Source organism: Mixophyes fleayi, chromosome 3, assembly GCF_038048845.1.
Source record: "Mixophyes fleayi isolate aMixFle1 chromosome 3, aMixFle1.hap1, whole genome shotgun sequence".
Classification (NCBI taxonomy): domain Eukaryota; kingdom Metazoa; phylum Chordata; class Amphibia; order Anura; family Limnodynastidae; genus Mixophyes; species Mixophyes fleayi.
This window is the reverse complement of record NC_134404.1, coordinates 341219453-341234582: the sequence shown is the minus strand read 5'-3', so window position 1 is coordinate 341234582 and position 15130 is coordinate 341219453. Positions and strand designations below refer to the sequence as shown.

Here is a 15130-nt window from a genome sequence, read left to right as displayed (position 1 = left end):
ACAGGTCACAATACATTGAGGATACTTTTAAGATAAATGTTATTATTAATGTTATGAATTTATCATTATTCTAAATATTGACGGCTTTTGGAAATGTATGTGTTACAGAGTGGAGCGCATGATCTTGTCTGTGAACGGCAAAATAGCGAGTTGATTATGTGACCTCAAGGAGCCGCCATGTTGGTTAATGAATTTTACTGTTTTAGAAGCGGCTAAATATTTGGCTCAACGTTGCTGTTTTTATTGCCTGTCTCTGCAGAAAACAAAGGGTCTAACCCTGGAAAGAACATTATTTTTGGTCTTTCCTCAAATATTATGTGATAAAATGCAAAAACCGTTTCCCGCCAAGAAATCCCAGCTCGGATCCCGGCGCACCGTGCGCTCCTATAATATCCCTGCTGGCTCCTGTCCATCGCTGGGAGCAGACGGGGGCCTCTCAACAAGCACTTTCTACCTTTTACATTAATGATTTTTTACTATGTGCTAAGATAAATAATCCGGGTGCATTGCTTGTAAACCGGCCCCTTTCAGGCAGATGTTTTCACTTTTTGTGTTTTAATTTGTTTAACAAGTGTGCTGGTATGTCTACGTTATTCCCCTACGTTTCCCTGGCCCGTAGCCGTGACGCGAGGGAAGCGATGTATAAGACGCCAGTGTCCATCACAAGGTGTCATTTTCCTCTCCGAATAGTAACTGCATCTAGTGCAGAATCAGAGGACACAGTGCTGTTCATTTATATTATATTTCTGATGAGCTGTACTTTCAACTGTGTTGCACTTTCTGTATCTGACATAGAGACGCCGTTGTACAAAGCACATTGTGGCGTACTACCTGTTATTGTGCTACAGCCGGAAGTTATAGTTTTGCAACATCTGAAAGGGAAAATGTTTTATGGTACCCTCTAGAAGCTCTGGACGTTAGAAAGGAAATAAATGCTTGAAAGTCATCTGGCGCAGAGGCCGGCCGCGGGGGTGGCCCGGGGCGGGGCAAGAGGCGGGGGCGGGGCAAGAGACCGGCCGCAGGGGTGGGCTCGCGCGGAGGAAGAGATAACCGAACACTTCAACTACTGTCCTGAGTTCTGTGTTGATCATGTTACACTCTTCTCCACACCGCTGAAATTCAGCATAGGAACATAGTTTTTGGAACCAAATAATTGGTTTTTGATTAGTAGAGTTTAAACAACCCGTTGTCCTCCGTGGAGGTTTTAATGACAGCGACCCAGCAGCTGTTCTGCAAATAAGAGGAACTCTGCTCCCCCGAGCCCCAGCTCCTGCAGCGGCAGTATTGGGTGTTACTCTCCTTCCCGATCTGTAACCTGTCACCGTGCGATAACTCGGCAAATACAGAGATTCTGTGTAACAAACGCAAACTAGTAAATTGTATTTCCCATTAGACTGTATTCGTCAGTTGCACCCTCACAAGTCCTTATTGGTGAACTGATGGGTGGAGATTTATGTTCAAAAATATTTTCTATGTCCAGAAATCCGTTTTACACTGTTCCAGTTTTGCCCTTGTTCTCCTGTGTATCCGCCTCTTTCTGAACAGTGTACTGTACTTGTGTTAGTGAGTTCTGTTTGGGTCCTGTGACCTCTGACCTCTGTCTCCCTCCAGGTTAACTGTGTGGTGATGAGGGGGCTGAACGAGGACGAGCTCCTGGATTTTGTGGAGCTCACGGAGAATCAGCCTTTGGAGGTGCGGTTCATTGAGTACATGCCCTTCGACGGTAAGTCTGCGTCAGTAATTCTGTTCACGTTGGAACACGGGCTGGCGGTGTTTGTACATAAAAGTGTGCACATCGCCCACACGCAGCGGAGGCAGACATTTTGTAGGCTAACCCGATAGGCCGCCTTCTCTCATATCGACTTGCTAGGAATGAGTGACCTGATAGGCTACGTTCTCAGTGATGTCATTGCTGTATAAAATATCCACCTCCACTGTGTGAAGACAGAAAGGGGCACTTTAAATCGGCCTTTCCACTTGTTGGTGCGGTAAACGATAGAACAATGTCCACTTCATTCTAAAAACAAAGTTCTCATTTTAATAGGCAACAAATGGAATTTTAAGAAGATGGTGAGTTACCAGGAGATGCTGGACACGATCCGTCAGAGGTGGCCGGAGCTGGAGAAACTCTCTACTGAAATGTCCAGCACCTCCAAGGTACGTAACCTCCTGCTGAGAGTCCCTCGTTGGTCCTGGGCCTCCTTCCTCCTTCTTGCCTACGTTGCTCTGATCTACGAGGACATTCGCTGTGCTCATCGTCATTCTTTTCTTGCTTCAAACCTTATGTATTTGGGTTTCTTAAATATTTATTTTTTATTTGACTAAATGTATGTTGCTTGTGCTAATCGATGACTTCTGTCCAAGCAGTCCGCTCCGGGGCGTTGGGTACGGCGTGCACGGTGATTGGTGTAAGTTACGGCTGGTGACATAGAGGTTACTGATCTGTATTCTGCATTCCGTTAGCGATTCTTGTGCCGTCTGTTGGGAATGTCCAGGAGCTGATTGTTATTCCGTGTGAGTGAGCACTTGCACTCCATCATCACTCCACTCCTCTATTCCTGACAGGCCTACCGGGTGCCGCATTTCCAGGGCCAGATCGGGTTCATCACATCTATGTCCGAGCACTTCTGCGGCTCCTGTAACCGGCTCCGGATCACGGCCGATGGGAACTTGAAGGTACCTTGTTGTTGTTGTGGGATATTGTGACTCTTGTTTTACTAATTTGCCTGCCAAAAATAAATGAAATGATTTAGTCTTTTATTGTTTTTGACCTAATGAAGTTTAAGCTGACTTTTTACACATATTTGCTATCGCCGTACTCACGAAGGACTTGTTGGGTAAATTCTGGGGTACATTTCTCGTATTGCAATAATTATCTAGACCTTCGTGGAAAAGTGGTTATTATTATTCCCAATTTTTCACATATAAGTTCTATAAATGTATTCTTTTGAATAGCCTACAAATAAAACCAAAACATCTCTAAGACCCTCCGGTCATTAAGTACTTCATAAAAATATTTTATAGAAAAAGAATCTTATAATAAAACTATAATTTATACAATGTAAATATATATTTACATTTAAAACTAACTATGACGTTGCCGCAAATATGTATTAAGTCGCTCCCTTAAATGTTGTACACACAAAAACAATTGTTTTCTTTTTTTGAAGTCCATAAAGTTTCACTCTAATTAAGAAATAATAAGGTGTTAACTGTCCTCCAGCATAAATTTCTTGTTGTTCCAGGTAAAAAAAAGTAAATCTTTAAGTGGAACGGAGTAAATTGCACCAACTGGTGAAGTACAAAACTATAAAAATTTGAACCACCAATTTTTTTGTGAATGGCTTCATACAAAATAGTGCAAAACTTTGAAGCCCCCGGTGTTATTCAGAGAACTCTCAAACGTCTGCCGTGCAGAATAACACTTTTCAGGAAGAATCCCCACAGCTTAGACTGCAGATCTCACATCCGGATATCACAGATCAAAGAAGTAGAGTGAAAAAAAAATAACTCTCTGACGCTGCAGTGATTTCATTCCTTTGTTGCCGTATTGTTGTCTAAACCAGTGTGTGAATCTCAGTGATGTCACTGGTTCCTAGTGACTGGATAGGCTGCACTCTCAGTGATGTCACTGGTTCCTAGTGACTGGATAGGCTGCACTCTCAGTGATGTCACTGTTTCCTAGTGACTGGATAGGCTGCATTCTCAGTGATGTCACTGGTTCCTACTGACTGGATGGATAGGCTGCATTCTCAGTGATGTCACTGGTTCCTAGTGACTGGATAGGCTGCACTCTCGGGGATGTCACTGTTTCCTAGTGACTGGATAGGCTGCACTCTCAGTGATGTCACTGGTTCCTACTGACTGGATAGGCTGCACTCTCGGGGATGTCACTGTTTCCTAGTGACTGGATAGGCTGCGCTCTCAGTGATGTCACTGGTTCCTACTGACTGGATGGATAGGCTGCATTCTCAGTGATGTCACTGGCTCCTAGTGACTGGATAGGCTGCATTCTCAGTGATGTCACTGGTTCCTAGTGACTGGATAGGCTGCACTCTCAGTGATGTCACTGGTTCCTACTGACTGGATGGATAGGCTGCATTCTCAGTGATGTCACTGGCTCCTAGTGACTGGATAGGCTGCACTCTCAGGGATGTCACTGGCTCCTAGTGACTGGATAGGCTGCATTCTCAGTGATGTCACTGGTTCCTAGTGACTGGATAGGCTGCACTCTCAGGGATGTCACTGGTTCCTAGTGACTGGATAGGCTGCACTCTCAGTGATGTCCCTGGTTCCTAGTGACTGGATAGGCTGCACTCTCAGTGATGTCACTGGTTCCTAGTGACTGGATAGGCTGCACTCTCAGTGATGTCACTGGTTCCTAGTGACTGGATAGGCTGCACTCTCAGTGATGTCACTGGTTCCTTGTGACTGGATAGGCTGCACTCTCAGTGATGTCACTGGTTCCTTGTGACTGGATAGGCTGCATTCTCAGTGATGTCACTGGTTCCTTGTGACTGGATAGGCTGCACTCTCAGTGATGTCACTGGTTCCTTGTGACTGGATAGGCTGCACTTTCAGTGATGTCACTGGTTCCTTGTGACTGGATAGGCTGCATTCTCAGGGATGTCACTGGTTCCTAGTGACTGGATAGGCTGCACTCTCAGTGATGTCACTGGTTCATCCCACAAATGGCTGCTCCCATTAAAGTCAGTACAGTTTAAATCTAATGTATTAATATTCCTCTCCTGTATCCTCTCTTTCCAGGTTTGTCTCTTTGGGAACGCTGAGGTGTCTCTCAGAGACCTGCTGCGTACGGAGGCGACCGAGAAGGAACTGGTACAGATTATCGGGGCGGCTGTAGGGCGTAAGAAGAAGCAGCATGCGGGTGAGTGTCTGAGTGACCCGCTCACAGCAGCGCGTTTTTTGTGTGTTCTCTGCACTAAATGTTTGTGTCCATCGCAAACACGTTATCACCACCCTCTACAGGGCGCTAATAGAATAAGAGATAAACTGCTGAATTTTCTTACATATGCAGTGACACAAACTTTTTTTATTGATTGATGTGTGACCTGTGTGCTGGGGCGCCTGCGTCCCTTGACCTGTGTGCTGGGGCGCCTGCGTCCCTTGACCTGTGTGCTGGGGCGCCTGCCTCCCTTGACCTGTGTGCTGGGGCGCCTGCCTCCCTTGACCTGTGTGCTGGGGCGCCTGCCTCCCTTGACCTGTGTGCTGGGGCGCCTGCCTCCCTTGACCTGTGTGCTGGGGCGCCTGCCTCCCTTGACCTGTGTGCTGGGGCGCCTGCCTCCCTTGACCTGTGTGCTGGGGCGCCTGCCTCCCTTGACCTGTGTGCTGATTCATGTTTATTATTTCTTATGCTCAGGTATGTTTAGCATCTCCCAGATGAAGAACCGTCCAATGATCCTGATTGGTGGGTGACAAAAACCTGTACGTATAGGGGGGGCACTGATTGTTATATGGCTATTTTAGTAGTTCACTTAGTAGCGGGGGGGGGGGTTAAATGTTGGGGGGGGTTAATTTTTTTCTCAAAGGTTTTGTTCTTTCTTGATTGTCTTCCTGGGTCGTCTTGTGAAATTTGACACTCTCTACAGAATAATCTGAAATGGAGATATACCCATAGATTTCATGGAGTAGCGACTAATTTAACACTATAAGCACTGCTCCACACAGGGTGACGTTCATTACTCTGTTACTAATCCCTTTCCCTGTTCAGCAAGTGTAATATTCCCCCAAAATCTCTGAGACAGAAATTCCCACCTATGGTTACTCAGGCTCCTAAACTCCTAATAATACTTTCTGATGACTTTTCTTTGTCTCCATCATGTAATTTTAGCTATATACACAGTACATACATACAAATATGTTGCTTCTCGTGTATATATGAAATAGGAAAAATCTAGTATAATATATGGAATCGCTTCTCTCCTTTTACTGTTTTATTCTGATAGGTAGAACTTTCTAAACCAGGTTATAGGTAAGATAACCTGTGATTCTCCTGATATTACCCATACTCTAGTAGATTGTTTATCCTGAGAATCCAATTGTATTTGTAATGCAGCTAACATGAAAATACAACAAGCTTGTACCTTTTACTTAGAGATTCAGTGAAACATACAATGTAACCAGGGGAACCCAGACTATTGCATACAACCTCATATAGACTGGCATCCTCTTACCAATCTCTGCTTTTGCTGGGTGGCGGCTGTGGCCCTGATATCTCTGCAATTCATCCTTCAATAGTGTTTTGGGGGTTTTTTGATGGAGGCTGCTGCAAAATATTAGATTCTTATCCGTGCGACAAAACTCCTGGTACACGTCTGTCCATCATATCGGTGGATTCTGTTCATGGGCACAAACGTTAGATGGAGATTAGAGGTAGAGGTCGCGCTGAGGGAGAGAATGAAACATCTTGTTATAAATAAAGACCAGATCTTGGCTTAACAAAGAGACATTAGAGACCGTATCCAAGCCCAGTATGGCTGCAGCAGCGTATAACTTCCATAGACGGCCGACCGAGGCCTCGTCTCGTGATAACACTTTGGCTGTACTGTCTGTTTCCTGCCTCATTAGCGTCTCATTCCGCGTTCAGTGATATGAATAAGTAATAGACGTACGTACTGTACATTTCAGTAGTAATCCGCGCTTGTTAGATGGTTTTAATAAAGGCTCAGAATATTTCACTTAATAAAAGTTTTCTTCCAACAATAGTCTTTGAGCCAGTTGGATTCTGTTTTGCGGTGGAGATTTTTTTTTTTTTGTTTCTTTGTTATTTAAATGATGCAGAATGTTTCGGAAAGGGCAGTGAACCCCCGACCACAAATTAGTTTAATGACATTTCAGTTCTAAAACTAAAAATAACATGGTCTTTTGGAATGTTCACATATCCCGGAATCTTGTCTCCCTGGTGCAGATTATAATCGTTGGCTAAAGATTGATGTTCGGGACAAAGAGAGGTGTAAATCAGGCAGGGAAAACAAGGACACATAAAGACAGACAGAAAACCTCTACGTTTGTGCTCTTATTATTATTATTATTATTATTATTATTTATTATTATTAGATCAGCCTCTCTCTGTGCTGACAACTATCTGATAACTGTGATTTTTATTCATGAATTGTGTCTATATAACATATTACTTTCTGATGGAGCAATTTGGTAACTGCAGCTAATTAGCTAAAAATTCTTTGCAATACCAATCTAAATTATCTAAAGCTTTTGCGTAATTACAATTACTGCAAAGACAATAACTGATTCAAGTAATCCGTTAGCTGACTATTTCTGATTTATTAATCATTGAAGTATTCACTCCTTTTGCAAAGATTCGCCTAAATAAACCCAGGTGCAATCCATGGTCCTTGTAAGTCACGTAATTAACTGATTGCCGGCCACGTATGTACAATTCAAATGTTCCAGTCAACTGCAAAGTAAATGCACCGATCTGTAATTGGTCCTAGAGCTTCATCAGGAAGCTCAAAGAAAAGTCAACAAAAACTACAATTTGGTAGGAAGATTTCAGACACTTCGTCAGAACCTATGGGGTTCAGTACTAATTAATCTGGCACGGCCCTCCTCCCTCTTCACCGTACATGCTCCCTCTCCTCCATCTTACATGCCCCGATCCCACTGCACAGTACAAGCTCCCCACTCACCCCCCTCCCCCGCCATCACAGTACAAGTCTCAAGAAGCTGTACCCTCCTGGGGACGGCCCTGCCCACGGGGCACTGTCCAGTCCACAGAGATGGAATGGAGAGAATTTGGCCCAGCTGTGATCTTGTCTAAAATAGGCTGCTCACAGGTGTAAAACTTAATTACAAATAAAAACCAGAGTTGTTTACTTTTAAATGAGATGATTTTGTATTAAGAAATTGTGACTAAATCCGCTGTGATTCCTTGACTGTGGCGTCTCTAACGTTTGCCCTCCTCACACCGATTCTCCATCTATTTATTATTGACTTGACGGTGCTCTGTGGGTCAGTAAAACTCTTTGAATTCGGATTGTAACCAATGATTTTTTTTATCTATTTTTTTTTTTATACAATTTAATTCCTTCTATTCACTTTATGGGGTTTCCCCCTCTGAACTCCAGTTCTACTTTGTCTTTCTTACAGCTTGGTGCCCACATCTGCGCCCATATTCTGGATGTGGTCTAGTGATTTGTACAATAGTAATATTATGTTTCCATCTTTGCAGCGGATTAGTCATTCTGTCCTCCTACAGATCATTATCTCTTTTATAATATCCCTCTGGAGCCCAGACAGATCTGCCATGCACAGACCCTCAGATTGTCATGTGATGGCGGAGAGAGGAGAAGGACTATATCACAGTGCAGACAGAGTTCAGAGGTAGTTTCCAAAGCTTCTCTGCTCATTACATCATCTGCTATGTGACTGTGGTTGCCATGGTAGACTAGCATCCTAAATCATTAATATAAACCTGAAGAAGGGGGGGGGAGGCAAGAGAAAATTGTAACTGTCAACATTCTTCTTATGGCCTGCCACAGTGATTGATGTAAAAAAGTGTAATTCGGATTTCTAGACCAGATAACTACCCTTTGTATTTTGTCCTTCCTTTGCAGGTCTATAATTCCCTGTTTCTGATTGTGCTCCCTTTTATAAAGATTGGTGGAAAGGAGATGTGATACCAGTCTTGTGGCACGATATATACTATAGACAATCTAAATATAAGACTACATTACAGAACTTAGCTCCCTTAGTACACATGGGTGAATACCAGGAATTTTATCTGTCCTAATGTTGTTTAGGTGTCACTGCACCTCCTGTTGTGTTAGACTAGTAACATATAATGGTGTGTGCTGGCTATGGCTGCCAATCCGTTTCCTGGTATCTGGTCCCTCTTTATGAATACAGTCAGCAACATATTAAAATATCAGCTTTCTCTTTATCTTATAAGATGATGATTATTCCTAGTTTATCATCCAGTGTACCAATTTTATCAGGTTTGTGCTATTTTTGAATGTTCTGGTATTAGACTGTATTTGTTGCACTCTTTTTTTTTTTTTTTTTTTTTTTTTTTTAGCTTCAATCTTTGCCAATCTGATTTCCTTTTTTAAGTGTTTTTACTACATTCTGTTTATTTTCATAATTCATTTTCAGTCCCTTCTTACAATTGAAATATTCTTTGTTTCCATTATTACATCTAATACTTTATTATTTAACCTCTTTGGTGGCCTTTTATTTCTAGACATTTGTTTTTTAGCACACGGTATGTAATTGCAACCGTATTTATTTCAAATATTTGCAAAAATGTCCCAATTGGTCTCTGTGCTTTTATGTAAGAGTCGACTTTCCCAGTATTCACGTTCCAAAGGTCCTCTGAGCAAATGAGACTATGCCTTTCTAAAATTCAGTGTTTTATTGAAAGGTAATTGAAAGATTTAGTGAGCAATTGCGTGGGAATCGCATGGCGCGACCTTTGTGCTTACTTTCGACCCACTACTATGGAAATGGAGAGTAAGGCATCAACTCTTCTGGGGGATTGATCGGTTCTGGTCATTTGATTCATTAAATCATGCCCCATCTGTTTAATGGTCCTTGCTCTAAATTAGCCCTGTACCCGCTACACCTTCAAGAGTTCGCTGTCAGACGGAATCATTTCTTCTTTTGAGTAATAAAAATCAGCGACTGTTTCGGAAAAGTAGGGAAGCTGAAAACCATAAATTAAAATGATTCTAAATGTTAAATATCTGCTGTTCACCTTTTCATATTGTTGGTTGTATTTGGCTTTAAGGGGCCCCTCCAACCAGAAGTCGGAAAACAAAGCAGCGGTTGCTGGAGTCCAGGCTCCAGCTGTAGTTGCAGTCTGTGTGACCTGGTTCCGTCATACTGGACAGTAAATTCTCCACTATTTGCCACGTTACATGCGTGTGCACATTCCTGTAAGGCCAGTGGCCGCTGTTAAACTTGTTTTCATTGGACGTGTGTCCTGCGCTCAGGTCACTAGAGGATGCTCGTAAATCTGCTGCCTCCAGATCAGGTCAAATTCAGGAATCTAATTCTTAGAAACCTCCAGGTTCATTCCTGCAGCCAGTGATTAGATCAGTGCCTCACACTCCGTATATCACCGCAGATGTTTCTTCATCTGTTTGTTTATTCGCTGTGTAGCGAAAACTACTTTCTCATCTAAGCATCTCACTCATTCAGGATAAGCGCAGACATTTACGTAGAGGGCCTTTTGGGTGATGATGTGTCCACTGCATATTCAGCAAATAACAAGGGCTCAGTGCTCTGGCATAAAAAGCCCACTTATAGGCAGTGTAGGATAATAATTATTGCTCAGCATTTGATGAAACAATGAGAAAAAGGTAGTGAAAGGGGTATTAAATAACCACAAGGGGCAAATAAACACTTCCGTTTTCAGAGAACAAATTTCTGGGAAACACCATTTACATCGCAGGGTCCTGGGTACTTATAACATGACCATAAATCCTGATCTGGGATAGCATCCGGCAACCCCAAATAAATAGTGACAAAATAATAATGTTAAATGTAAGAATACTGGTTGCTCCTCACCGAGCAATGAGATTTGAACTATACATAATTCAGACGTTTGGAGTACTCGCGTTTTTATTGATGAAAAATCCCCTTACTAGTACTACTATATAACGCAGGCCCTCTAGGAACTAAGCTTTGGAACTACAAATCTCAGCATGTATTTCCAGGGTCTGATGGGTCATGTAGTGTTTTGGAACATGTAAAATCTAAATTAATACTATTTGACTATTTTAATTTTCAGTGGATAAAATTTTCCCCAAAAATATTACTAAAAGAAAAACTTTGTTTGCAATAACTTATTCTTGTAACTTTTTTACTTTTTTTTTTTTTGTATAAATAAAAAGGATCATTTTAAGAAAGGGGGGAGGTATACGGTGATATTACATGGTATATCTACTCCCTGACCTGTAATATTTTATATGGAAGATCTGCTGTACTAATTAATAGTTTCTGCTGTTACAGGACTTCTAAAGATACCGAATGTATTGTCTTCTCTTCTGAGACCCCTGTAACTGGCTGACTACAGTCTGTCCTCCGCGCACTCTGCGCTCTCCCCCAGAGCGCTGCACTCACCGGAGAATTCTTGTATCTCTTTTTTCTCCATATGTGCCCGATAGGATTGTCCCGTCTCTCTACCACTCTCTACCACTGCCAGCTTACGCCATAAGGCTTCGTCGTCGGCTGTTTCCTGCCCTTAGAGATTTAGGATAAGGAGAGAGAGGGACTGAACGCCAACTAAACCCAAATCTTACCACTTAAATCACTGGTGCAGCCTCTGCTTATGGCTGCATCATGTCCACGGTTTAAACCATTGTGACCGTATATATATTCTGAAATTCACCCTTTTATAGCTATACGTGTTCATTTAGATTGTAAGCTTTTCAGTCTAATGTTTTGGGTTTTTTTATTTTATGCTGTTGAACGTTACTTCCATTTCGTGTACGTTTCTCGTAATCTTGTAAGGTGCTGCATTACCTGTGTGGTATAGGAATATAAAATACTATACATTCATAGATACATAAATTTAGTTACTGAATAAAGTGGAGATATCACAATTTAACCAGAAATAATAATAAGAATCTTCATGTGATGAACAGGATGTTTTTGCACCGAAGCCTTTTACATCTCATTCATGTTGTGTTTTGTAGGTTGCGTTTCGTGGCCCCCCCATCCACATCAGAGAAACGTGCAGGGGTTTCGTTATTTAAAGGAACAGCTACAAAATCTGGGTGCTGCTGGATCATATCTTCACACTACCCACGCATTACGGAGTAGGGGAAGTGGACAGATTTACTGTTCACTACGTTATTTTAGCAAGAAAATACCTAATACTATGGTGCTTCCACTGCGACTTTTCTGCTGTTACCGGGACATCCCTGTACCGGCGTGCCTTACTACACAACAGTCTTCCGCTGAAACGCACAATCCCTGCTTACAGGGAGCCTCTGAACACTTGACCCACGTTGACGGAGCGGGGAAGGTCCTCATGGTGGATGTCGGAAAGAAATCAAGCACTGGTCGCACTGCGGTCGCTACAGCAGTCGTCCGCCTGGGTCCAAAGGTCTTCGGCTTGGTCCAGTCCAACCAACTCAAGAAAGGAGATGTCCTCACCGTAGCACAGATTGCCGGCATCCAAGGAGCCAAACTGACCAGCCAGCTGATCCCTCTGTGCCACAACATCTCCTTGAATCAGGTCAACGTCTCCCTCAAACTGGATGATACTCGGTTTGCGGTGGTAGTTACAGCCGAGTGCCACACACATGGTAAAACCGGGGTAGAGATGGAAGCGTTGACTGCGGCCTCTGTGGCGGCCTTAACCGTCTATGACATGTGCAAGTCGGTGACTCATGACATGGTGATCGAAGAGGTGAAACTTCTAAGCAAAACTGGAGGACAGAGAGGGGACTTCCATAATGAGCCAAAACCCTCCAACTAGATCCACATATAAGCTGGTTCCTGGATCCTTCGATACCGAATGAAGACTTCTTATGGAGATATTTGACTTTCCCTAGATACCGAAACAGATAATGGTTTTATGACAGCACAACAACTCCTTTCTGTTGTCTGGTTAACGCCGTTTAAATCAGCAGTTTTGTTACACGTTATCGGTCAACCACTTTGTTGAACGCATGAGACAAGTTAAAGTGATGTCATGAATGTATTTTCCCGTTCACACTGAGAATGGTAACACGATAATTAACACTACACTTTCCCATCTACTTCGTTAAATTAATTGTCCCCGTTTGCTAGAGGTGGATCCTATGCCAAACCCATGTATACATATTACATACTATACATACGAGAATGCTCTGTTCTGCCAAATTACGCAGAGTATATTTTTCTTACGTACAGCAAAAATAATAGTTTTATATATTTACCTCAATCTGTGTAACATTTTTCTGTGTTTATTTTTGTGGGTTTAATATTCTTTCTTTCTGTACTTGCTATAAAAACCTAAATACAACTTGGGCACAGCTACCAACGCAGGGAATGACCGGGACAAGGGCACTGGTAACTTGGGAGCATCGATCCCTTCCTCTGACGCCAACTCTGCAGCAAATGTTTAAAGATTTGGGTTGAATTATTTTTTTTTCTTTAAAGTTTAGTTTTGCGGGGCGCTCACTAAGATATAATAGATGACACCGTATTAATTCTCTTTGGTAGAGCAATACTCCGTTGTGATGGGCTCTAATGATCCAGCGCTGCCTTCCTCTCTCCTGTTACCACTGGCCCGATTCAAACAGGCGCCAGTTCACAAGGGAGGGCTATCGGTACCGGCTGAGCCTGCCTTAGTAGGAGAGGTAACGGCGCTGGACCGTTAGAGCGTTCATGAGGATCCGCCACAACAGAAGATCGCTGCGCCAAAGTACACCTCTGTCTTGTATCTCATCTCACGTAGCTACTAAATGTTGCGAGCGGAGTTATCCTTTAATGATTAAAAAAAAGTTGTCGTCCCAGACATCACGCTGGAGAAACCGCAGAGGAAGGAGATTGATGTTGTGATACTGCTACATTTTTCTATATAGCATCCGTCTTTTTTTTTTTTTCTATGGCCTTTTAAAATGTATTTTAAATACATATTTTAGCATAGACTCTGCCATGAGGATGCGTCATATAACTGACAGTCTTTAGGCCAATACTTCGGAACTGGAAACCGTGTCATAGGCAGAAATAGTGGCTTCAGAAATATAGTTTTGATTATTCAGCATTTATAAAGCATCTTTGTACAGTTTTGGAAATTATAATAAAAGCAACTTGAAGACAATAAACACTACTGAAATGTGAGGTGTAGAAGTCTCTGTCCGTATGAGCTTACACTTGATTAAGCATTAATACTACAGCAAAACAAAGTATATTTTGAAATGCAATTAAAAAAGGCACCAACTCAATCTATATTGCAAAGAAATGTCGGCTGTTTGTATTTGAGGCGTCATGAGTACTAGTTGTGTAATAGCCACTAACATTCATCTATTGCTGCACAGATGAGGGGTACATAGATCAGCTCTGTCTTACTGGGGGGGGACTCAGAAAGAGCCGGTCTAGAGCCCCCGGCATCTCTGCACCAATAGATCCTATTCACCTGTTGCCAGCCCGTGTGTCAGCGAGCATTAGATGACCATCAGGTCCCCTCTGTACATATCTGCTCCCTATGAACCAGAATCTTTTCATTTTTCCTACATCGCTGCCGTAAAACAATTTTTTTTCATTATATATTTTTTTTAAATAGTTGTCAGCACATTTATTAAAAAATAATTTTGCAGAGGCAGCTGCCTGTTAGTTAACTTGGTGTCACTGGCCCACAAAGGTAATTAGTTAAGTTTCCGCTTAGCTCAGCCAGTCTCCGTAGTTGAGCGCACGCTGGATCTGACTTGCAGGCTCGCACGTGCACAATGGAACTGAAAATCAGATTTTGGCTTTTCATTCTATTAGGGCAGTGTTGGCTAACCTGTGACACTCCAGGTGTTGTGAAACTACAAGTCCCAGCATACCCTTCCAGCAATAAGCTGCTATTTATTGGCAAAGCATGCTGGGACTTGTAGTTTCACAACACCTGGAGTGTCACAGGTTAGCCAACACTGTATTAGGGGGAGAAAAATCACACACACATAGACAACACTATATAGAACTTATACCATACTTGCCAACTCTCCGGGAATGTCCGGGAGACTCCTGAAATTCGGGTCAGTCTCACGGACTCCCGAGAGAGCTGGCAAATCTCCCGCACCTGGCACCCCAAAATGACACGATTTGCAGTGAATAGTGTCATTTTGGCCCCGCCCCAAAACGGCATTTCCATCATGGGGGCGGGGCCAAAATGATGCAATTTGCCTCGCCCTGCCCTCCAGGCAAGTCCCTCTCCCGGACAAAGCAAGGAGAAAGTAGGTAGGTATGTAATATACATTGTACTAAGCTCACGTGTTTGGCATCTCGGTACTTGCAAGAAATACCCAGTTCTATGTGGGGTAAGTTTCTGCAGTCGCATGACTTGCTTACAAGTGACTATGGGAACAATGATGTATTTATTTTTATTTTACCCTACATAAAAAAAAAAAAGTTCTATTTATTTCAATATGAACCAATCTGTCCTGTGTTTTCTCAA

At 42.7% G+C, this 15130-nt stretch overlaps 1 protein-coding gene across 4 annotated transcripts in view; it reads left to right on the top strand.

The window, feature by feature from the left end:
* Nucleotides 1-13100, top strand: part of MOCS1 (molybdenum cofactor synthesis 1) — a 50131-nt gene extending 37031 nt beyond the window's left edge. For 2 of the 4 annotated variants that reach the window (XM_075204427.1, XM_075204429.1), the window contains exons 6-11: nt 1612-1723; nt 2045-2157; nt 2566-2676; nt 4768-4888; nt 5381-5428; nt 11679-13100. In XM_075204427.1, the coding sequence (XP_075060528.1) occupies nt 1612-1723; nt 2045-2157; nt 2566-2676; nt 4768-4888; nt 5381-5428; nt 11679-12466 (1293 nt within the window). In that variant the 3' untranslated portion in view covers nt 12467-13100. Of the gene's footprint in view, nt 1-1611; nt 1724-2044; nt 2158-2565; nt 2677-4767; nt 4889-5380; nt 5446-11678 lie in introns of all 4 variants that reach the window. The other 2 variants (XM_075204430.1, XM_075204428.1) reach the window with 2 other exon arrangements.
* The last annotated feature ends 2030 nt before the right edge of the window (nt 13101-15130 follow it).